The sequence below is a fragment of the Notamacropus eugenii genome, chromosome 4 (assembly GCF_028372415.1).
Source record: "Notamacropus eugenii isolate mMacEug1 chromosome 4, mMacEug1.pri_v2, whole genome shotgun sequence".
NCBI classification, from domain to species: domain Eukaryota; kingdom Metazoa; phylum Chordata; class Mammalia; order Diprotodontia; family Macropodidae; genus Notamacropus; species Notamacropus eugenii.
This window is the reverse complement of record NC_092875.1, coordinates 38,573,118-38,597,183: the sequence shown is the minus strand read 5'-3', so window position 1 is coordinate 38,597,183 and position 24,066 is coordinate 38,573,118. Positions and strand designations below refer to the sequence as shown.

At 37.3% G+C, this 24,066-nt stretch overlaps 1 protein-coding gene across 9 annotated transcripts in view; it reads left to right on the top strand.

Moving 5' to 3' along the window:
* Positions 1–24,066, top strand: part of MPHOSPH9 (M-phase phosphoprotein 9) — a 51,809-nt gene that overhangs the window by 15,690 nt on the left and 12,053 nt on the right. For 7 of the 9 annotated variants that reach the window (XR_011965403.1, XM_072600630.1, XM_072600634.1 and 4 more), the window contains 14 exons: positions 834–921; positions 2,462–2,568; positions 10,681–10,806; positions 11,282–11,733; positions 12,376–12,531; positions 13,787–13,874; positions 14,705–14,920; positions 15,669–15,716; positions 16,380–16,444; positions 17,921–18,022; positions 18,595–18,732; positions 19,041–19,207; positions 20,477–20,638; positions 21,251–21,374. Coding sequence is in view for 8 of the 9 variants with exons in the window: in XM_072600630.1 (XP_072456731.1) it covers positions 834–921; positions 2,462–2,568; positions 10,681–10,806; positions 11,282–11,733; positions 12,376–12,531; positions 13,787–13,874; positions 14,705–14,920; positions 15,669–15,716; positions 16,380–16,444; positions 17,921–18,022; positions 18,595–18,732; positions 19,041–19,207; positions 20,477–20,638; positions 21,251–21,374 (2,039 nt within the window). In the remaining variant the exon portion in view is untranslated. The remainder of the gene's footprint in view (positions 1–833; positions 922–2,461; positions 2,569–10,680; positions 10,807–11,281; positions 11,734–12,375; positions 12,532–13,786; positions 13,875–14,704; positions 14,921–15,668; positions 15,717–16,379; positions 16,445–17,920; positions 18,023–18,594; positions 18,733–19,040; positions 19,208–20,476; positions 20,639–21,250; positions 21,375–24,066) is intronic. The other 2 variants (XM_072600637.1, XM_072600633.1) reach the window with 2 other exon arrangements.

The following is a 24,066-nucleotide window of genomic DNA, read 5'->3' as shown; positions in this document are numbered from 1 at the left end:
TCACCTTTCAGTTCCTGCAGGATGGCAGCTGAGCAGAATTCATTTTTTGCCGCAGATTTCCCTAATCCACTTTTCCTGACTTTTTTGAATTATTGAATATGATAATTAGAAAGGTGGTTTTGAAAGAGGCAAAAGATTGCTTGTAAATTTTCTTGACTGATTAAAAAGGGAGTTAGTAGTACCTTATATGGTATGGCTGAGGTATATTAATCCTTCCTGGCATGTATAGAGTTTTATTGATTCAACATAAAAAAATTCTCCTCCTAGGACTGGAGTTTAAAGAAAATCATCTTTAGAGTAAATGGTTAAGTAAATTCTGGATAGTGTGGAACTATCTTCAACTGCTATGCACCTTGGAGTACTGAGATTTATAACCAATTTTGTTTTAAAGTATCAACCATAAGTATTTTTCCATTTAGGCTTTGATTGGCATTGATTACTCCTTTTTTTGTTTTTAAATTTAATTTTGTTTGATGTTTTATATTCATGAAAACAATTTAAATGTTGTTCTTAAGACTTTATATTCATTGCTGCACTAACTACTTTAGCTCTCCGCCTCTCATCCATCTTCATAGAGTGAAACATGTCCCAGTTAGACATTGGAATAGACATCATGTGGAATTAGTCCTAGACTGTTAGGGATGAACAACTTCCATGTTTTACTCCTCTCCTCTTGTGACTTTTTGTAACTGTGCTGAATGAAACCAGATTTTCCTACTCTTTTGCAAACATTTTGGGGGCTTCCCTGTGATACTCATTCAGTGGACTGGAGACTTGGGCTCAGTAAGTTTTAGCTTGATTTCATAGTAACGTTTTGTTTTTTTGAATTGTAGTCTGACTTCAGTGCTGCTGCGTATCCTCATGTTTTTTACCTTAATAAACCAAATGAAAGCCCAAGTTCTTGGGTATCTGAAGGAACAGGTATGGTATCTTCCTGATTTGTTATTTTTAAACTTTTCTATATTCTTTCTTAGTTAAGAGACTTGCCTGTAGCAGGGAATGATATCCTGTTCTGCTTGAATGCTCACTTGTTAGAAATGAGCTTCAGTTGCCTCAAAAACATAATATATTATTTTATAAAGATAAAAGGAAGTCGTGTTTTGGGAGTTATTTAAAGCAACTAAGAAAGGATTGGTCATCTTTTTTTATCTGTTCCTTAAAGGAATTTTGGGAATTTAATAATTCAGCTTGTTATGCATTTGTTAAATGCTTACTATGTTCAAGGCTCTCAAAATCTCTTCTATGTAATTAGTTTTTTATCTGATTTGATGAAAAGTCTTCATTTATAATAATTTAGTTTAACAAACATTTACTAAGCATCTACTATATATGCAAGGCAATGTACTAAGTTTCTCTTCTATAAAATGTTAAATCTGTGAATTTATATATCTTTAAAACATTTAATTTCCTTTTATATAATAAGCATTTCACCTTGTGGATGCTTAAATCTCATTCATTTCTGGGCTTTTGTTAACTATTGTATTCTACATTACTTTTTCCTCCCAAATGTTTTATTTATACATCAAAATAATTTATGTATTCATTTCCTAGACACACATACTTTTCATTTTTCAATGATTTAAAATTTTTTTTCTTTTTAAATTTAGTATTTTGTTTTCCCTCAGTTACTAATAGTGATTTTTTTTTAAAAAAAAGCATATCACCCATTTCACATACTCTGCTGTCCAATGTAATGGGCCATTTTATTTTTCCCTACCCTTGATATCCCATCTCTGGTCTCTATATCTTTGCACTGGCTTGGCTGTCCCTTATGCTCAGAATGCACACCCCTCTCGCTCCTACTCTTAGAATCGCAAGTTTCCTTCTTAGCTCAGCTTAAGCCTAGCCTCCTTCATGAAACCTTTCTGGATCCCTTCCTCCTCATTCCCCAGCTACTAATGACTTCCCACTGAAATTTCCTTGTGTATATTTTGCCTTTGCTTGTGTCTACATGTTGTTTTTCCCTGGTAGAATGTAGACTTCTTGAGCTCAGGAACTATTTCATTTTTGTCTTAGTATTCCCAGTTCAGAGTGGAGTGCCTGGCACAGAGAGGCTTAATAAAATGCTTGCTGGTAGATGGACTGATAGTCTTATAGAATTTCATGTCGGGAAGGGATCAGATCATCTTGGCCATTTTACTGAGAGGTGAAGATGAGACTCAGTGGGGGGAGAAAATGTTCTTAAGGTTAGGCAACGAACTGGTGACAGAGTGCCTAGGTCAGTGTATGGCACATAGTAGCCACTTAATAAATGCTTGTTGATTGAGTGAAAATAAATTATATGGCATGCTATGGTTACATCTGTGATTTCCTATAGTTAAAAAAGCCCCATAAACTAGGAACTCTTCATTTTCTTCTCTCCATGTCTTATTTTTCTTTTTCTTATATACTTTTCTTCTCATCTTCCTTCTCCTTCACTAGCATCGTTCTCTTTTTCACTCATCTTTCTTTTACCTGTTAGGAATGGATTATTGGAAACTAGAAGAAAAGGATATGTATGACGCTTTGCCTGAGACTTTGGAAAAATCATTTTTAAGTATCAACCCCATGAAAGTGTTACCAAACCAGGTATTATTTTGTTGTTCACATTTTTAAATGTTTTATAACAATTCAAATTTTGATTTCCCCCACTATGCTTTTATCTCTTTGGTTCAGCCTACTTTTTAATCCTTATCAACTTCATTCGTTTAAGCTTTGTTATCTACTCAAACTAAAGAAAGATTGGAATATGAATATGCTAGTAAGTTTATGATCTTTGTAACTTTGCTTAAAATAATCTCACTTTTTCAATTCCCTGCTGAACCATCTAAATCACTTATCAGATCAATGAAAGGGCAGTATTCTCATTGGAATACTATTTCTTTTGAATCTGTAGTAACAATTCTGCTTTAGCTTTAAATCATTTAATCCTGACTTCTAGATGTTGTAATTATAGGCCTTTAATTGAAAAATATTTGAACTAATTGGTCTCCCCATGGTGGGGAAATTTCCACCTGGCCACTGAATCAATCAATCAACAAATATATGGGTAGTGCCTACTCTGCTGAAAGTGGTGTGTGTTTGTCCTTCGTTGCCAAAGAAGACCATGCCATCAGAGAAATAATGACATGACTTGCACTTGACTTTGTTTTGAGTGAGGGAGGGCTGTGCAGGTCACTTCTCCTCCAGAGCCATCTGAATCCAGTGACCAGATATTCATCAGGGTGACTGGAGGTGACCCAGGATGAGGCAATTGGAGTTAAGTGACTTGCCCAAGGTCACACAGCCAGTGAGTGTCAAGTGTCTGAGGTGAGATTTGAACTCAGGTCCTCCTGACTCCTGCAGTGGTGCTCTATCCACTGCACCACCTAGCTGCCCCAATGGGAAGTGGTGGTGCAAAGAGAAAGATGAAAGGACTCATCCCCAAAGAGCCCTCTCTCCTTGGTGAGGGCAGACTATAGCATGGCAAGTATTAATGAAACAACACATGATCTTAAAATGTGACTAATTAAAGAGGAGAGGGAGAGGAAATAAAGGAAGTGAAAGTGACAAGGCAAGGCAGAGAAAGACAGAAGGGGGAAAGGAGAGAAATAAGGAAATGGACCTAAGGGCCCAGGGAGAGAAGCAAGTACCCGCATCTGCAGAGAAGTACCAAAGACTAGACAGCCACGCTAAGAGATGGTGGTAGTGAATGTGAGGTAAGGAGGAGAGGAAGGCTGATGAGGTCTTACAGTCATTCTGTCCATTACGTATTGTGGTCTTCATTTTAGCTGTGAACATTGAAATGATGTGTCACAGATTGGTCAGCCAGCCCTAAATGGAACAGTGACTGCGAAATCTGGGAGTGATGAGCCTTTGCCCTCCATAGAATCACAGACCCTAGGAGCTGAAAAGGGTGACCTGTACATATGCTGTACTTGTACAAGAATACCTGTCACAGCATTTCCAACCACTGGTTGAGTAACCTTTGTCTGATAGCCTTCAGTGAGGGACAACCCACAAAGTATTTCACTGTTGTTGGATACCTTGAATCATTAAGACAGTCTTTCTCATATTAAGCCTATATCTAGATCTTGGAAACTTTCGCCCAACCCTGTTAGTTCTTGAACCACACAGGCTTAATCTATCTTCTGTCTGACAACCTTCAAATATTGGAAGATGGTTACCTTGTCTCTTCTGAGTTTTTTTAATAGGGACATTTCTTAAACCATTTGTCCTATAGCATATTCTCCCGTCTCCACAGTATTCTGATCACACTCTTTTGAACATGCCTCTAGTGCTTTTATGATTCCCTGGAAGCTATTTATGGACCAAAAATCTATGGTACATCACAGCCACTCAGTGCTGATGGAGCCATATTGATTAGTGATAAGAACATGACCCTAGAGAGATGGGTTGAATACTTCCATAGCGTTCTCAACAGACCATTGTCAATCAATGCTGAGGCCATTGACTGTTTACCTCAGGTTGAAGCTGAACTTCCAACTCAAGAAGAGGTTTTGAGGGCCATTAGGCTCCTTTCACGTGGCAAAGCACCTGGTGCTAATTCTATTCCAGCTGAGATTTACAAGGTAGGGGGACCATTGCTCATACAAAAGCTCACTGAAATTTCCAGGTTACATGGCAAGAGGAAGTTATCCGCCAGGAGTTCAAGGATGCCTCCATTGTCCATCTCTGTGAAGGTAAAGGGAATAGATTGTCCTGTGACAATCACCAGGGGGGGTCTCTCTCTTAGTCATTGGTGGCAAGATTCTTGCTAGAGTCCTCTTTAATAGGCTGATCCTTTACCTGGAAGATGGTCATGTACCTGAGAGCCAGTGTGGCTTCAGAAAGGACCGAGGAACAGTCGATATGGTATTTGCTGCCTGAAAACTCCAGGAGAAATGTCAGGAGCAGAGCAGAGGTCTGTACACAAAGTTTGTAGATCTGACCAGGACTTGACACTGTTAGTCGTGAGGGCTTATGGAAAATTATGTCAAAATTTGGTTACCTGAAGAAGTTCATCAGTATTGTATGTCAGTTTCATGATGGCATGTTTGCTTGGGTTCTGGATAATAGGCAACGCTTTCGTGCCTTCCTAGTCACCAGTGGAGTGAAAGAGGGCTGTGTGCTTGCTGCCATGCTTTTTAGCATAATATTTTCAGCCATGTTGACAAATGCTTTCAATGAGGACAAACACGGCATCAAGGTCAACTACCATACTGATGGTAAATTCTTCAGTTTGAAAAGGCTACAAGCCAAGACCAAAGTGGAGGGAGTGTTGGTGCATGATTTTCTGTTTGCAGATGATTGTGCACTCAATGCAGCCTCTGAAACTGAGAGGCAACAAAGTATGGATCAATTCTCTGCTTCCTGTGCTAATTTTGGCCTAATAATTAACACCAAGAAAACACAGATGCTCCATCAGCCACCATCACACCATCACCATCCATACTTGGAACCATCAGTTACAACAAATGGAGAAGTTTTGAATGCTGTGGATAAGTTCACTTACCTTCGTAGTGTACTTTCCAGGGATGTACACATTGACGATGAGGTTGATGCACGCATTGCCAGCTCAGTGTTTGGGAGTTTCTGAAGAAAAGTTAGAGAGAAGAGGTATTAGACTGACTACCAAACTGAAGGTCTACAGAGCCATTGTGTTGACCTTATTGTTGCATGCCTGTGAAACATGGACAGTCTACCAGTGCCATGCCAGAAAACTGAATCGCTTCCATTCTGAAAATCACTTGACAGGATAGGTACCAGACACTGAAGTCCTTGCTTGAGCTGAACTGCCAAGCATTCAAACTATGCTTCAGAGAGTGTAACTCCAATGGATTGACTACATTGTTCAAATGTAAAATGTATGCTTGCCAAAAAGACTATTTTATGGAGAACTCACATAGGGCAGGCAGTCACATGGTGGTCAGAAGAAGTGATACAAGGAAACTTTCAAGGTCTCTCTCAAGAACTTTGAATTTGACTGTGCAGCATGGGAGACACTGGCACAAGATTGCTCAGCATGGTGTGCCCACATCAGAAAGGGTGCTGTGGTCTATGAGCAAAGCAGAATTGAGACAGCACAAAGTAAATGTAGGATGCGCAAATTTGGAGTAGCCACCCCAAATAGTCACATGGACTATCCTTGCTCAACCTGCAGTAGAGCATTCTGAGCTCGTATTGGTCTGATGAGCCACAGTTGGACACAATGAAACTTCACTTTATTATGGTGATGTCATTTTGGTCCTCTTTGAGAATGAAGGACAACAACCAACCAACCAACTAGTTCATCTATGTTTTTCTTAAAGCAAGATGCCCAGAATTGCACACTGTACTCCAGGTATGACCTGACTGAGACATAATAGAGCGTTTTTTGATTGCTGCATCATATTGACTGCAGTCTGCTAAAACTTCCAAATTATCTTACATGATTCTCTTGACTAGGCATCCCTTTTCTGTGTATTTGTGAAGTTGACTTTTGATTCACTTATTCCTCATACTGACTGTTCCAGATTTTGCTTCTCTTACCCACTTTGATATCTTCACACATATTTTTAGCAGATAAAGTAACTTGACTGTTGCATTAAGAGAGACTGGGGCCATCAGAAGGCAGTTCTCAGAGGTTTTCTTCTTCAGTCTGTGTAATTTCTTAATCCCATCATTTCATTACCAATACACTCCTCCTTTCCTTAAGTTACAAAGTGTTTGCGCTCTGATCCCGGTCACAGAATCAGAGAATTTCAGGGTTGTGAGGAACCTCAATAGATAGCCAATCTAACTCACACCTGAAGAGGAATATTCCAGTGGCATAATAAGCTTTTATTAAGCACCTACTATGTGTCAGGCACTGTGCTACTTGCTAAGAGGTAATACAGTCTTTGCTTGAAGACCTTTTCCTTAAGCGAGAAACCATTATTCCTCAAGTCAGCTTTCATTATTAGATAACTCAGTGTTAGGAAGTTGTTCCTTTTACTTCAGACCTAAATTTGCCTCTCTCTGACTTCTTCTCCTAATTCTTTCCTCTGTGGCCAAAAGGAACAAGTCTAATCCCTCTTCAAAACATATTCCCTTTTCTAATTGTCAGTCTATCTCCTATTCCTTTGCTACTTCCTACAAACAAGCCCAACTCAGCATTTCTTAAAAAGCCTTAACTTGACCCCACCATCATCTCCTCTCTTTCCATACTTGTGGTCTGTACTCCCTCCCATCTAACTGATTAACTTTTTGCATTTTGGCTTCTAAACTTCTCACTCAACTGACGCTACTCTCTCCAAAGTTACCAGTGATCCCTTAATTTTCAAATTGATGTTTTTTTTCTCAATCCTTATTCTCCTTGATGTTTGGGGTTTTTTTTTTTTTTTTTGGTCTTGCTGTGTTTGCTGCTACTGACCAGCTTCTAGGCTTCTTTGTGTTTTCATGAGACTGTGGTCCTCTTCCTACCTGTTTGAATTCATTTGCAGTCCCATCATCCATATCATGTCTGTTGGTACCTACTATTCCAGGGTTCTTTCCTGGGTCATCTGCACTTCTCTTTCTTTACTTGATCCCCTGGGAACCTTGGCTGTTCCTGTAGATTTAATTATCATCTTCATGCAGAGGACCCATAGCCCTATATTTCCAGCTTCCAACATTTCTCTCTACTCTTGCATCACCAGCTGCCTACTGAATATTTTCAAACTCAATGTGGCCCACAGATATTTGAAACCCATCCTACCCAAAAGAGAGCTCCTTATTTTTCCCCTCCAAACCCACCCTGTCTTCTGAATGCTTACTTTCCAGTCTCCCAAATTAGTAACTTCACTGTTGCCCTTGACTCTTCACTCAGCCTCTGCCCACATTTTAGTTGTCAGATCTTGTCTTCCACAGCATCCCTTGCATCTGTTCCCTTCTGTGTATGTGCATGTATGCACGTGCGTACACACAGTGCCTTCATCACCTCTTGCCTTGGTTATTGTAATAGGCTCCTAATTGGACTTCTTGCCCTCAAATTTTTCACTACATCCTCCATCCAGCTGCCAAATGATTTTCCTCAAGTATAGACTGAATGTTTTACTTCCTGATTCAATACACTACAGTGGCTTCCTATTTAATCTAGAATAAAATATTAATATCAATGTCTCTTTGAAGCTTTTAAAACACTTTACAAATTGGCCCTAAACTGCTTTTCCAGCCTCACTGGATATTATTCCCCTTGTGACACACTGTGGTCTAGCCAAACTAAGCTCTTTGCTCTTCTTCATACACAGTACTGCATCTCCTATTTCCTCCGTTGGCGCTGGTCTGTACCCCATGTCTGGAACGCTCTTCCTCCCCATCCTTCCCATCACTTACTTGAAGATTAAGCTTTTGAAGCTTCTACATGAAGTCTTTAATGGTTATCTCCAACTGCTAGCACCCACCCTTCCTAAACTACCTTGTGTTTATTTTGTATTCTGTATATGCTTATATATTGTTTTCACAGTGAAATGCAAGCCTATTGGGAGTAGGAAATGCTTTTAAAAAATTAAAAATCCAATTTTATTTTTAGTTCCAAATTCTCTCCCTCTCTTTCCCTTCCCACACACTGAGATGCAAAGGGGAGAAAAATTAACATTTCTATGACACTTACTATGTGCCAGACACTATGCTAAGCTTTTTACAGTTATTATCTCATTTGATCCTCACAAGAACCATGGGAGGTAGGTGTTCTTATTATCCTCATTTTACAGATGAGGAAACTGAGGCCAGCAGAGAGGTCCAGTGACTTTTCCGTGGTCACACAGCTAGTAAGTGTCTGAAACTGGATTTGAACTCAGGTCTTCCTGACTCCAGGTCCAGTGCCCTCTCACTGTGCCAGAAGAAAGAAAGCAACAGAATAAAATATGCTTCAACTATCACTAAATAGTGATATCAGCTCTGTTTTGGGGGATGGATAGCTTGGGAATGTTTCATCATGACTTCTTAGAACCGTGGTGGGTTATTGCGTTGCTCAAAGTCACTGCCTTTTTTATCTTTATGGTATTGCTGTTACTGTAAACATTATTCTCCTCGTTTCATTCTGCATCTGTTCATACAAGTCTTCCCAGATTTTTCTGAAACTATACCCTTTCAACATTTCTTACAGCACCATAGTATTCTTTCACATTCACATGTGCTGTAACTTACTCAGCCATGCCCAACTGATGGGCACCTACTCAGTTTCCGATTCTTTGCCACCACACAAAGAGCTGCTATAACTTCTGATCCTTTGAACTCTTTGAAGTATAGACTTAGTAGTGACTATTGCTGGGGCGAAGAATATGCCTATGCCCCTTGGGCATAGTTCCAAATGGCTCCTCAGAATGTTGAGACTAAGTCACAACTCCCCCAGTCTTGAATTAGTATGCTCATTAATGTACTACATCCCCTCTAATGGCTCTTTGACACTCCTGGGAAGGGAATGAAGGAGGAATGACATGGTTCCTCATTTTGGCTTTGACTTTTTCAAGTAGATAAACATGATCAAAATTTGTTATAAACGGTTTTTCATTCCCATATGAAGTTAGGAAGGAGAGGCATTTTTGAAATTCTTTCTCCCATTCACTAAAGAATATCCTTAACTTCCTACTCAGGAAAATGGAGAGTTCTTTTAATGGAGAAAAAAAGTAAGATTCTTTCATGAAGTAACATCCCTTTCTTGTGACTTTTTATGATGCTGCTAAGATTTTTTTAAAGCTTATTTTTATTGTTTTAAAAATGTGTATATTACCTTCATTTAAAAATATAACCCTTCCCAAAGCAATCAGTATGTCATGTATGCATGAGAGTGTATTCAGTTTCACATACTCCTAGTCCCCCACCTTTGCAAAGATGGGTGTATGTGTGATGGTGGTACTGGGAAGATGCATTTTCTTAAATTTTTTCTTTGGGGTCCAGCTTGGCCATTAAAAATATTAAGACTTTTAAAATTCTTTTGTTTTTACCCAACTCTGTGCAAATATGATAACCTCTTTTTGGAACTTGTATTTCTGGCTAGTTAATTGATCTTTCTCTAGTCATTCAGTACAAAATCTTGTCTATTCTCAAATCTTGGACCTTTTTTGAAGGGGAAAAAAATTAATAAGGTTCAGTAAATATATTGGTGAAGATACTCTTGTTTTTTCTTTGGAGATTGCTGAACACTCGAATCAGCCTTGGTTTAAAATAGCACAAAATTAACACTTAGCGAGTTTTTGTTTTTTAAAGATAATTTAGTTCTAATTGTTAGAGCAAGAATTGAGAAACTGTAGAATCACAGAATTGTAGAGTTGAAAGCACTTCCATGGCCATAGAGTATGATTCATACCTGAAAAGGAATCCCCATTTGAACATCATCAAAAAGTTATCATACAGTTTTGAACAAAGGCATGTAACAAGGAGAATCCCATTACATCCTGAAGCAGCCTTGTCGACTCTTAGACAGGTCTCATTGTTAAGGTCCTGACATCCAGCCAAAATTTGCTCCTTTGCAGCTTTTTCTTACAGTTTCTGGTTCTTTTTTCCTGGGACCAAAAGGAAGAAACCTTTCAGGAAAGATAATTTTTCCTTTAATCACAGGCTTTCGTTCACAGTGAATGATGATCTATAACTATTTTCAGTACTTTGCTAATCTTGACAATCTAGTTTCAAAATCTTTAAATTGCAGGCCAGTATTTTGATATAGTGTCTTAACAGCAACAATCGTATAAAAACACTGACACATATTGTTTTATATTTTAAAAGCCTAATTCTACTAATGAAATGAAGCTGCCGTCACTGAAGGATATTTATCATACAAATCAAAGGAAAAATAAGCAATTATGTGAATGGACTCTTGCATCTACTTCTAACCCTACTCATCCACCAGAGGTAATGGCATCAAATGTTCTCCTGTTGTCCTTTGAGTCATGTCCATTTCCAGTTCCATGTCTCATGCACATCATTTCTAGAATCTTATTGTTAAGAAGTTTGGGATTGCTGAAAATGCCTGTTTAGTTTCTTGAATGTGATCGAGCCTGATTTCTTCCTTCTGTACTCAGTTCTGGGCCCAGCTAATTGTCTCTTTGCAGAGTCCATCTAAGATATATATCTTCACTTAGTGAGCGGTCCCTGACAGTTACGTGTCTGAATCTGGGCAGTGTGCTTTCTTCATCCACTTGTTTTTTCCTATATGGATTGCAATCTGAATACTACAGACTTTGGAGTCTGTATGAGGTGCTTCATGATTCTAACTTTTATGATAAGCTCTTTGACTTTTGATAATCTATATATGATATCAGTAAAATGTTTCATTATAAAAAGAGCATTAAATATCACTGCTTCCTCTTGTTTCTTTTACTTTTAGGTATTAACTCTAGATCCAGCCCTACACAGGAAGCCAAATCAACAAATTTCAGGGATTCAATCCAATAACTTCCGATGTAATCTTGAAAGATTGTCTGTCTCACCAGAGTCCATATTAGATCCTAGTATTTCTAGCCATTCTGACACAGACTCATTCTCACAAACAAGTAACCTTACCTCCTCTCAGTTAGATAGATCCCCCAACTATCCTTCAACTATTAAGACTTTGCCTATAGACTCTTGGCCAAGTCACGCACTCCAGAATGAAAACAGGACCAGCTCTGCTTTTCCTTTAGCACATACTGTTGCTAGCAATGAAATTTCTTTCAACACTGAAGATGAAGAAAACAATTCAACCACTGTTACTCATTCCCGAGTTGCAAGTGTAGACAACAGTTTGCCAGAAGGCAGTGTTTCAGTGACCTGCATAGAAGACCCCGTTGCATTATCCAAGTAAGTAGGATTTTTTAAATGCAATGCAGTAGTTACCAGTTTCGTTTGTTTGTTCTCTCGTGTATTGGAGAGTCGATAGTGGATGCAGGCCAGCGTAAGAGTCACATGTGGGTTCGAGTCCTACATCTGGCATGTACTAGCTATAGTAGTGACCTTAGCATCAGTCACTTAACCTGTTGCTTCATGTGCTTGGGTCTCCCATGATTTTGTTATAGGTGAATTTCCTGTTTGTACGGGCAAAGTGTCCCACATCATGGGAACAAAAAAATAAAATGTATGTTGACTGAAGGTAGAAGACAGTGAAAAAGGTTTTAATATCTATATTTTATACCTCACATCTTAAAAAACAATCAAATTTAAAAAGTAATACCTTGTCCATAGTGAATACTGTGTATCCCTTTTCTCTTTGTAGGTCTCTGTCCACCCCTTGTCTGTAGAATGAAGGTATTGAGCGAGATGATCTCTCTATATGCAAAAAATCTCGGAATTTTTAGGAGACATTTTAAAAATATTAACAGCATTTGTGATCTTATAAATTAATTTATCATAAATTACATTATTTTTGTATCCACTGTTGATAGAGAAATAACCTGTGTGTTCGGGTTGACTCAAACTTAATTCTCTTTTGTTCCCTGTGAACAGAATGAGGCAGAACTTGAGGGAGAAGCATGCTCGACATGTAGCTGATCTCCGGGCTTATTATGACTCCGAGATACATAACCTGAAACAACAATTAGAGAGAAGTGAAGCTTCTGCATATGGAGATTTGAAGAAAACTAACCAGAGTCTTGCAGACAGGTAGAGTGTGTTATTATGACTTGCCTGTAAAATGAAAGTTTCTCTAACTTGAAATATACTATTCTTCCCCTAAATATATGTGTCATAGATAGGCACTTTTAATTATAAAACTGGGATGGGGTGCCTGTGGTCTTGAGGCCATATGTAACCCTCTAGGTCCTCAAGTACGGCCCTTTGACAGTCCAAGGACCTAGAGAGCCACATGTGGCCTTGAGGTCTCAGGTTCCCCACCCCTGTGTCTTCTTCTCTTTTTCAGAAAATTCTAGCGTGAATCCGTAAATTTTCATTCAGCAGGGTTAGACTGTTAAGCTTAGTAATGTTTATGATATTTAGCTTTGCTATCTAAAACTAAGAATTGAAAATTATCAAATTTCATTATGTTAGGATGATAGGAATTAGTACTACTGGCATCTTAAATGTAGTACTGACGTCTTACGTAGTTGTTATGGCAGATGATTGCTATAATCACACTTTGGCAGTAATCTTTAATCACTTTTAAGTAAAATTGAGGATAAAATCTTTCACTCTTTCAGCATGTTTTGTGAGACACCTAGCAGATAATAAATTGTTCTGCTTAATTTCTCCCCCCTTTCTTATAAATTATTTTTCTAAATTGACCTTGCAGTTAGAAAATCTGCTTCATGTGGACTCATACTGTTACTTTCTCATGAAACATTTTTTTCTCTTTACTCACAGTATTGGGGTCAGATTCTTGTTTCATTCTCTTAAGATTTTTAGTAGGCTTTTGATTTTGTATATATGAGGCAGCAGATGGGTAACTTTTGTCAAGATAAGAGTCCAGTGATTGGTTGACTTAGACAAGAGTTCAACCCAACTAAAGCCAGTTCTTTGACAGTGCAAATCTGTTCTACATGTGACTTCTACAATGACTTCACGATCCTATACAATTGATGGCATCAGGGTAGATTGATTTGTTATTATGTTTAAGTAGTTTATGGTTTACTCTGTCTCTTAAATTTTGAACAAGATATCCATACACATGTATCAATTAAGTAACACATTGAAAGGTAATTTTTGAAATACATTTGTTCCTCACACCATTAGAATATCATCATTTATCTTTGGAAGTATCTTTTGTTAAAGTAGTGTCTTAGATTTTAGCTAACAGCTGACAGTCAGTTTTAATTCATGCTGAAAATCAACCAGCTTTATGTGTAATTCCTAAGGAAAGAGGTTTCATTCTCTAATTTTTAAATTTTATAGTCATTTTCTCCTGATTGTTTTATGGTTTTAGATGTGATCAATTAGGTGGTGCTCTGAATGAGGCCAACGCTCATATGAAAATTCTGGAGAACAAAAATAATTTGCTGGAAATGGAAGTGGTAAGTAATTCATGTTGTGTTCTGCTAGCTTTATGTTTTCTGTATTACACAGAAGAGAGATAATGAATGAAGGAGGTTTTGTGAGGAGAGCGACTTGCAAACTTTAAAATGTAATTTAAGTTGTAATAGTCACTATTTTTAGCATCAAATCTTTTAGGATGTCTTCTTGCAAAGGCTGATTATTTTGAGTATTACAATCTCAGAATAATGAATCATAAAATTTAAGAGTTGAACGGGATTTCAGCCATTTAGTTCCAACCTTTATGTTAAAGGAACTCCCATGTGACATGTTAGTACTCTAATTTTCCATTGCTTTGAAATAAATCTTTATATCTTTCATGTATTGCCCAAGGTTTATCACTGTAAACATTGCATTTAGGTGTTAGAGTGAAAAATATTTGGTTTTATTTGATTGGTATATGTACTAGCTGGAGATTTTCAATTTTATTTTACATTTTTATAGAAGATAGAAGGGGAGAAGCAACTCTTAAATCCATGGATTCATTTGCATGTAATATGTATGTAAATGATAAGCATCAAATTGCACCATGCATTTAGAATTTCTTTCTGCCCCCAGGATTATTCATTTTCACCAGAGGGTTAAGGAAACTGTTATTTGTTTTGGAGGGCTTGGTTTCCCAAGTCTTCCCCAGTGGTTCTCTCACCTTCCCCATGGGGTGTTTAAATTTGATGCTGTTTTCGATTTTCCGTCCTCAGTGATGACCTTGAAGTTCTGTCCTCTTAACACTTATGCTGTATTTGGCATTTGAGGTAGAAATGTGTTCATCCATTAAGAATAACTTATGATTATCTTTGTTTTTGTTTTTTAGAGTGACTTGAGAGAACACCTCAATGCAGCCAGTAATACTTCCAAGATTTTGCAGGAGCATATTGAGGAAATGAGGGCAAGTAACAAAGAAAAAGATAACACCATCAATCGACTCAAATCTCGACTAAAGGATCTAGAAGAAGCATTTGACAAGGCTTACAAACTCTCAGATGATAAAGACGCTAGGATAAAACAAGAAAACAAAATGTTCCAAGCTGTAAGTGGGAAACAATGGGAACTCTTTCTCATACTTTTAGTTAAGGTTTTAGTAATGCTTCCTTTTGGTACAGTATTTTTAACAATTAATTTGATTTTATTATGTTTTTCTCAAAGTACATTTGAGTTTAATATAACTTTGCTCTAATTGCATTTAAACTATACCAATCCAGACAGCTGGGTCTTATCTTCTTGCAACAGCAAGGAGACAGAGCTTTAAAAGACTTTGGTAGCCAGTTGTTTTCTGTCTTCAGTTTAAGCGTTGAGGTCTCTGACTCACCATCTGTGTATCTGGGAAGGTGGAAATATTGGGAACGAGACTGAGAGCAGCCTTGGGAGGGCTTGACTTTCTTCTTCTTCTTTTTTTGTGTTTTGTTTTACTTGAGATTGATTTTAAGTCTATCATTGTAGCTAAGTTTGGTTAAAACTTTAGGTTTTATTCTAGTCTGAGTAAAAGAATTTTCCTTATCAGTTCATTCTTTCTGTCCTGGCATGACATTTGAAAGAACTTGTTGACAATTTATTTTTGTATTGATTTTTTCAGATTCCTTTCTAAAGTCATAATTATTGTATGAATATTTTTATTAGAAATTATTAATTTTATTTTGTAAAAATTTGTATGTGTAGCTTATTATGAGAAAGAAAATCTTATTTTTAGTAAATGAATTTTACTGACTGATTATAAATTGTAGTTCTGTGATATTTTGTAACAGGTAATGTTATAGTAAAGTTTATTCTTTTCCTTGTAGCTTCTAGGAGAATATCAATCCCTTGGAAAACAACATGAAAGAGTAAAGGTAGAGACTGATCATTTATATTTTGAATAGTGGACAGAGCACTGAAATCAGTCATGTAAATTTGACTCCAGGCCTAAGTCACTCTGTGACCTTGTTTGCTTATCAGCAGAATAGGGATAAGGCCATACCTCTTTCATAAGGTTGTTGTAAAGATCAGATGAGATGAGACCTGCTTTGAAAAGTGACCAAGTGACATGTTGTTAAATAGTATTGGAAGATGATAATAAAGGCGTTATTTTCTAAGAGCTTCTTCGGGACATTGTTTCGCTGGTCTTCCACAGAACTGTTTGCTGATTGTGTTTGAATGTGTAATTGAAGCTAAATTTGAGGAATACATTTTGGGAAGATTATTCCACTAAAGAACAAGAACATTTAAGCTTTTGTAGTTTATTCATTTTCTAATCAGGTGGTTTCTGCCCAGTCAGAACATGTCACACCTGATTGATTTGGGATAAGTACCAGAGTTGTTCATATAATTTGGGCAAAGACCATGTCTATTGTTAGTCAGAATCTTCTGAAGTAGATATGTGTAGGATTCCACATTTATAGAGTTACATGCATTTGCATTTTTAAATTGTTTAGTAAAACATTAGGGTAACAGTATTATAGTAGTGCAAAGAAGCGTTTATCCACAGTTATCTAAGTTTTCCTTTATCTTCACAGGATACATTAAATACAACTGAGAACAAATTGTTTGATGCAAATACTCAGATTTCTGATTTGAAAAGGTAAAATGTGGTACCACCTTTAATGTGATGGTAACAAGTACTTCTTAATTGCATGCGTAGCACACATGACTTTACTTAAACTGTATAGCAAAAATGAGATTTTCATTGAAGTATAAAAATTTCTGCTATCATCAGTTTCTGAAGACATGAAAAGATAAAGAAGAATTTAGTATGAGATCATGAACTTTATAGAATGGTTGTATAGCTGTTACTACAATACTGCACATTTTTCTCTGTTGTGCTTTTTATTTTTTTTTTTTACATAGGTACAGCTTTAACTACTATGTAGAGTCCCAGCACTAAAAAGAACTTTTTTTTGAGGAGGAAAACAGCCAAGGTTAAGTGACTTGGCTAGGGTCACACAGCTAGCCAGTACCTGTCTGAGGTCAAATTTGAATTCACGTCTTCATTATGAATAAAAATTCAGCTCTTCCCTGGATCTGTTTCATTCTAGAAGCAGTTTGTTTAACTAATTTAAACACCAGCCTAAATAGACTACCCACCCTTTCTCAGAACCTCCCTTCAGGGAAGGTGATGAATTTTGGTTTAAAAGGAAATAGAGTGTGAGTAGATAGAATGACGCTCCTGGAGTCAGGAAAACCTTGGACATTTCCTAGCTGTGTGATCTTGGGCAAGTCACTTAATGTTTGTCTGCCTCAGTTTTGTGCTTAGTACAGTGCCTGGCACATAGTAGGCATTATATAAATGTTAGCCATTTTTATTCTTCTTCTTAGAGTATACATGTTAAGATAACAGAAAGGAGATTATTGCTGTTTTTGGAAAGTGCCATTGGAAGCAGGGCTGCAGTGAGGAAAGCCACCTTTAGTTAATTCTGTTGGATCAAAAACTAGGAAAGTTTTGTTAATATCTCACCTGAGTGCCTCTTATTTGTGAGTTGTTTTTCTCTTTAGTGAAAACAGGAAAGTGTCTAATTGATACTTAAAAAATTCTTACTTTTGAGACTTTTGGATTAATTAAAACAACTCTAAGATAATATGAAATCTAAGTTTTCAAACAATGTTTATTTGAATACCATATTCAATTTTACTCAATCTTTTTGCCTAATTGTGCACTGTGTTTTTATCATGGATTATATTTATACTTTAAAATACATATAATGTATTTTTTTTACAAAAATTCTTACATTAATAAACTATTCCATATACAGTTTAAAGCTTTAATAATATTTTCTTCTTCCATTGTAGCCTTTGAAATATTCCTTTATGGAATTTAATAGCTATGATTATTTTTTCGTTTTCTCCCCTTTCCCTCATTTTTTATCTTTGTCATGATTTTCATAGTAAACTTAAAGTCAAAGAACAAGATCTCTAAAGCCAGGGGTATTGTTAGGTATTATATTTCCCCTCCCTGATTTTTTTTTTCCCCCAAGAGTATCTGTTTCTAGAAATAAAACAAATGAAATAAAAGGGTCTATATCTTAAAGTATTTGAATATATTTTATTACTTTTGAATTAGAACAATTTCAAAACTGGAAGCCCAGATCAAGCAAGTAGAACATGAAAATATGTCAAAGCTGCGTATTAATACCAAAAATCAAATATCACCATCCCTTACGAGGTAAGCTACTCCATGTCATCTGTGTATGATAAGATACGGGTTATGCCCATTATTAGAACTTCAGTATTTTTCTCTTGGGAGGAAATAAAAGGTGGGCTTTAAATTTTAGTAGAGGGCTCATCTAACCCTGGCATTGGTGTCAGATTTTTCACAACCAGGTCTTAACATGACCGTAATTTTTGTTTAAATTTGACATTTCTTATAAGGTTTTAGAACAACTATTGTTGTAGTAGATTATGGTAAACATAGTTCTACAATATTGTCTAGAGAACATTTTTAAGGTATAGTAATTAATTTTTAAAAAATTTGGTCTAAAGTAAACTGAACTTTAGCGCCAAGACAGAATGCAAATTTGTTTACTGGCAGCCTTTAAAAATAACATGAACGCTGAGTCCATTCTTTCCAAGTATTTATTTATCAGCTTGTTCTATCATGTTACTGTGCTGTCTTTTTAAATTTCATTGATCAGAATATTAATTTTTTCATTAAAATGAGCAAGCCACAAACCTCTCAAAAAAAAGAATGCCTCACTTTACCTTGTTTCTTAACCACCCTGACGTTTTCCTCTCCAGTACCACGGTAACAGCTTCTGACGTTAGCAGGCGGAAGTGGTTGATACCAGGAGCAGAATATTCCATCTTTACTGGTCAGCCTTTAGACAGTCAAGACAATTTGGTCGATAACCAGCCTGGAGAAGCCTATACTCTTAGGTAGGATGACTTCAGAATACAGCCTGTGTAGGGAATGCTCTATGTTTTCATTTATTTGCACAACATTTTGGTGAGCTACAGAGATTTTCATGGTCATATTTTAAGAGGTTCATTTGCCTTTCGTTGCTGGGAACATGTTGAAGGGTCATCATTCTGGGCTTTTTATGTCTTAGTTTTGGGAACAGGCTTTAATTGGCAAAGCGTGTCATTCCGTTTCGAGTGTAATCGTTAATTGGCTCTGTTATGCTGTAAGATAGTAATTTAAGTAGTGATTAGTCTTACTTATGTGTTTAACAAAACTTTTTAAGGTACCACACTCCTCCTGAAAAGGACTGTCCACTCAGAGACTCAGCGCCAAGTTTAAAAGAAAGAGATGCTTCAGATACACCGGTCATCAAAGTGTATAAAAATCACGAAGAAGGAAAAATGTTTAAAAATTGGGGCACACAAACAGAGAACGAGGACACATCGAATAGTAAATATTTATTCCTTTCCTCGCTATATGTTAACTTTATTTTTACAGATTACATTTCTTTTTTAGCATTAAATTGCTCAAATAATGGAGTAAAATTACAGTAATTATAGTTTAAGGCCCATTTTATAGATGAGTAACTGAAACAACTTTTCTATCATATCTGACAGTGGTTTAGAAGGAAAAAGTATAAAGCGACAGTAAAATGCTATAAAACTGAGATTAATTACAGTGATCTCTGTTGGTTGGTCTCAGAGAAAAGAAGAGAAAACATACCTCCTCCTTGCTGGTAGAGAATTGTGGGGAGGGACTGTGGGGGTGGAATGAGGCCTGTTGTCAGAAACAGTCACTTCTCCATTTGGATTTAGCTCATATTTTTCTTTATTACCAGGGAAGATTCATGAAGGGCTAGTCGTGTATATTGGAAATGATTCTGATTTTTTTTCAAAGGCAGAAGTAAGAGCTATTAATGGGAGTGAAAATGTAAGGCAAATACAATTTCTACTTTTCTCTGAATATGTCTTGTTGATTTAATTCATGGACATATTTTAAAAATTTTAGAAATATCATGCCTTTCCATCAAAATGCACACCATGGTTTTCACTTATTGGTTACTAAAGTTTGTATGTCATTGTTATGGATATTTGAATAGTTTCTGTTTCATAATATATTTTATTCCTCTAAACAATAGAATGGTATAAAAGAAATTTTAGTCATAATAATATAGGAATAGTGACAGTAATGAAGTATGTATAGCAGTGCTTAAGTATTGTTCATTTGCATGTCTTCATCAGTAGACATCTTTGGAAAGGAGAGAAATGTTAAATATCGTTTTTATTGCCTCCATGTCTTTTTACTCCCCAATGTGCCTAACGTGGTCATGTCTCTTTCTTAATTGATGAGTACCTTACTGGCATACTTAGAAAAGCAACCTATCCTCCTGGATTAAATCAGTACCTCATTTTTCTAAAGAAAGAAACAAATAAATAAAATTATTTTGAAGACTCTATGTTTGCCATATGTAAATTGAGAAGAGAAATATATTTATTATAAATTTCACATGTAAGATTTTTTTCTCTTAAATGAATATAATTGTTCTCTACAATGGGTTAATGATTAATCACAATAATCCACTGTAATACCATTGTTATGGGTAAAAATAGTATTCAGGGCAGTCGTACAAGAGCTAACTGAAAGAAAGATTTTCATAACCACTTGTTAGTGAAGACAGAAAATGTAGAAACCAGATTTCTTTATGTTTGCCTATAATAGAATTAAATCGCCGTCAAACTGTAGGATTTGTTCCTGAGACTACTTTCAGTAGAAATCGGTCCCCAGAGAAAAGTTCTCATCACAGATCAAAGAAATATCATTCCTCATCTTCACAAAGATCATCATCTCTCCCACCTTCAAACCGAAAATCAAGTACTTCAAGTAAGGATTAAATTGATACATTTCTTGTGTCCTAAAAAAATTAAATGTGATTTGTACCTCTTTCGAATTGAATATTTTTACCTAGGTTTTCTATATCCAGTACAATTTTCTGATCACAGCAAGCGTTCAGTAAAAGCTTGCTGAGTGAGGGAGCTCCTGGGATGCTTACACTTACCATGAATGTGACCAAAGAGCTAAGTGCAGAGTTATTCTCATCGAATTTTCTCAAGTCAAGAGAATTTCTTGTTCCTTCTCCCATGTAAAAAGATTAGGTGGTTGCTTTGATTGAGTATTCTATATAAGAACTTAAGCCATGATGAAAATGGAGGCATCTGTTTATTGGAAGCATGGGCACTTGAATAGCAATCACCTTCTCCCTTGTCGAGCAGCAAAATTCTATACCTGAGATATGCTTTTTAGGTGATAACTAAGCAGATGTCTGGATTATTGTGTGGTAGACATGTTCAGTGTTCCAATGATGTTTCCAGCTTATTTCCAGTTTACTTCTAAATTCCTGAAAAAACCAGTTTTGGTTAGTGTTGCAAATGTATTTTGATAATATGAGATGATCTACATTCTACAGAAAAAGCTCTTCTTTTCTCTTCTCTATAGCTAAAAGAGATATAATGCTAACACCAGTGACGATGGCATACAGTCCAAAGCGATCCCCTAAAGAGAATTTCTCCCAAGGATTTAGCCATCTACGTAGCAAAGATGATAGTAATAGTTCAAATCGGTAAGTTCTTTAAAATAGCATTAGACTCATAAAGATCAAACTTAGCTCTAGAGAAGAATTGAGAAAGTGGACTTCCTTTTCCTCTTTGTATACGGAGAGGGGGAGCTGGGATGAGAAATATTACAGGTATTGTTAGACATGGATTATTTGTTGGTTGGTTTTGCTGAATTGCTTTTCTCCCCTTTCTTTTAAAATCTTTATTAGAAGGGATGATTGGCTGGGTAGGCAAGGGGACGGATAGATGTGGAAATGAAAGTGCTATTAAAAACAGATACAAATAAAACTAGGATTTTTAAAAGTCAACAAAATATTGTTAGGTTGTAATATAATTTATTGATAACAATTATTTTAAACTACTGAAACCAATATCTTTTTCATTAGTTAGTATCCGATTTGTTAATGGAAAAGATTTGGATTTAAGCTGAAATTATTCAGTTAACGGCATTTATTAGACTTGTGCTGGGTGCCACAAATGATGTTGAGCTTCTCAGGATACAAAGAAAATCCAAACCACAGCTTCTTCTTCCCAGGAGCTCCCATTCCAATGGGGGAATTAACATGCAAATAACTGTACATGCAAATTATGTCCAGCGCAGAGAGAAGGTGGTTTGGGTGGTGGGAGGAGGAGCCCTGAGAAAGGCAGGCTTTCACACAAGTCTTGAAGGGAGCCCAGAAGCTGAGAGGTGGAGAAGAGGAAGGGAGGAGGTGTATTTGAGTTACAGTGGATAGCCAGGGAAAAGGTCTAGGGATGGAGTGGGGAACCTGGAACCTTGAGGCCACGTGTGGCCCTCTAGGTCCTCAAGTGCGGCCCTTTGAATCCAGATTTCACAGATCAAATCCCATAGTAAAAGGATTTGTTCTGTAAAACTCGCACTCAGTCAAAAGGTCAGGAGGTGGAGCACAGCCAGAAGGCTACGGTCTCATAGCTATTGTCAAATGTAGGAAGACTGTTAAAGATGGGCAAGGGTGATAGGGAACCACTTAGTGGATATGTGGTCCTAGGCAAGCCTCTTATCTTCTCTCAGCCTCAGTTTCTCCTTCTGGATAATGGGGATAATCATAACATTTGTCTTCTAAGATTGTTGGGAGGATCAAGCGAGACGACAGATGCAAAGAGCTTTCCAAAACTTAAAGGACAACATAAATGATAGTTATGGTGATTATCGAGGAGGGTGGAGAGTGACACAGACCTGAGAATTAGGAAAATCACTTGATAGCCAAATGAGTGATGGTTTGGAAGGAAGAGAGGTGAATTCGAAAGCTTTTGTAGTGATTCAGATGCGGACTGATGAGGAAATACTAGGAGAGGTGGCTGTATGAGTGGAGAGAAGGGAGGTTGTAAGGATAGAAATGAGAGAAGCTGGCAGCAGCTTGGCTCTGCGGTGTGGAGATTCTGAGACTCTCAGCAGTCATAGGGAAGTGAATCTTTGAAGCTCACCTCATTTGGGGGTCAAATATCCAGTTTGGAAAGATCAAAATCTCAAGAAACTTGCTTTGAGTAATAAAATACAGTAAAATATGTACACTTTAATGCTGCTGGATTGTGAATGCTTCAGAATCCCCCCATGATGACGAGGCATCAGAGGCATCTAGGCCAACCTGTACATAAACAAAATTTCTTCTTATAATTCCTCCACAGCAAGTGATCATTTAGCCTTTGCCCAAAGACCTGTTGTTGAAGGGGAATTCACACCCTTTCCAGGCTGCCCACTCTGTTTTGTGACCTTGCCAGTTATTAAGAGGTTCATTTTGATGCGTTTGACCCCTTTTGTTCCTCCTCCTGCCCTCTCAGGCTCAGAAAAACAAGTAAAGCAAGTCTAATCTCTCTTCTACAGGACAGCCCTACAAGCACTGGAAGACAGCTATCACTTCCCCCCTAAATCTCCTATTCTCTAGGCTTCCTTCAGCTAATCATCACATGGCATGATATTAAGGTCTCCCGTCATCTTGGTTGCCCCTTCTCTAATATTCTTTGCTTATCAGCATGCTTCCTTAATGTGATGCCCACCATTGAGCACCAGCATGCCAACTCTGGTCTGCCTGGGGGAGATGACCTGCCCTGGGCACCAGGCCTTTCTCCATGCACCGTCGCACAATATTAGTCTTTTGGTTGCCATTATTATTCCTTTGACTTATTTTGAGCTTTCAGTCAATTCAGCCAACATTAATTGAGTGTGGAGTAGTGGATAGAGAGCTGGCCTTGGAGTCGGGATGCTCTGGATTCTAACAGACATGGTGTTGTGACGTTGGGCAAATGGCCTCACTTCTCTGAGCCCCAGGCAACTTTCAGAGACCCCTAAGTTGCAGAGCACTTGCACTCTATACTGGTAGAGGAAGTTCCTGAACTCTGCACTAATGAAATCACAGGTCCAGTTCAGGAAAAAGCCTTCAAGCTATGAAATCAGCATGGGAAGGTAGGTTGGCCCCAGAGTGTCAAGGGTTTTAAATGTGAAGCTGAGAAGTTTCTGTTTTACCTAGAGATAGTACAGAAGCACTGAAGATTTTTGAACAGAGGGGTGACATGATCAAGTCTGTTTCTTAAAGGTGTTAATTTCACATTTGTGTGAAAGGGGAAAAGACCAGAAATAGGGAGACTGATTAGGAGGATTTTTTTCAGTTCAGAGGTAATGAGGGACTGAATTAGGGTAGTGTGAATGGAGAGAAAAGGATGGATGTGCAAGATGATGTAGGA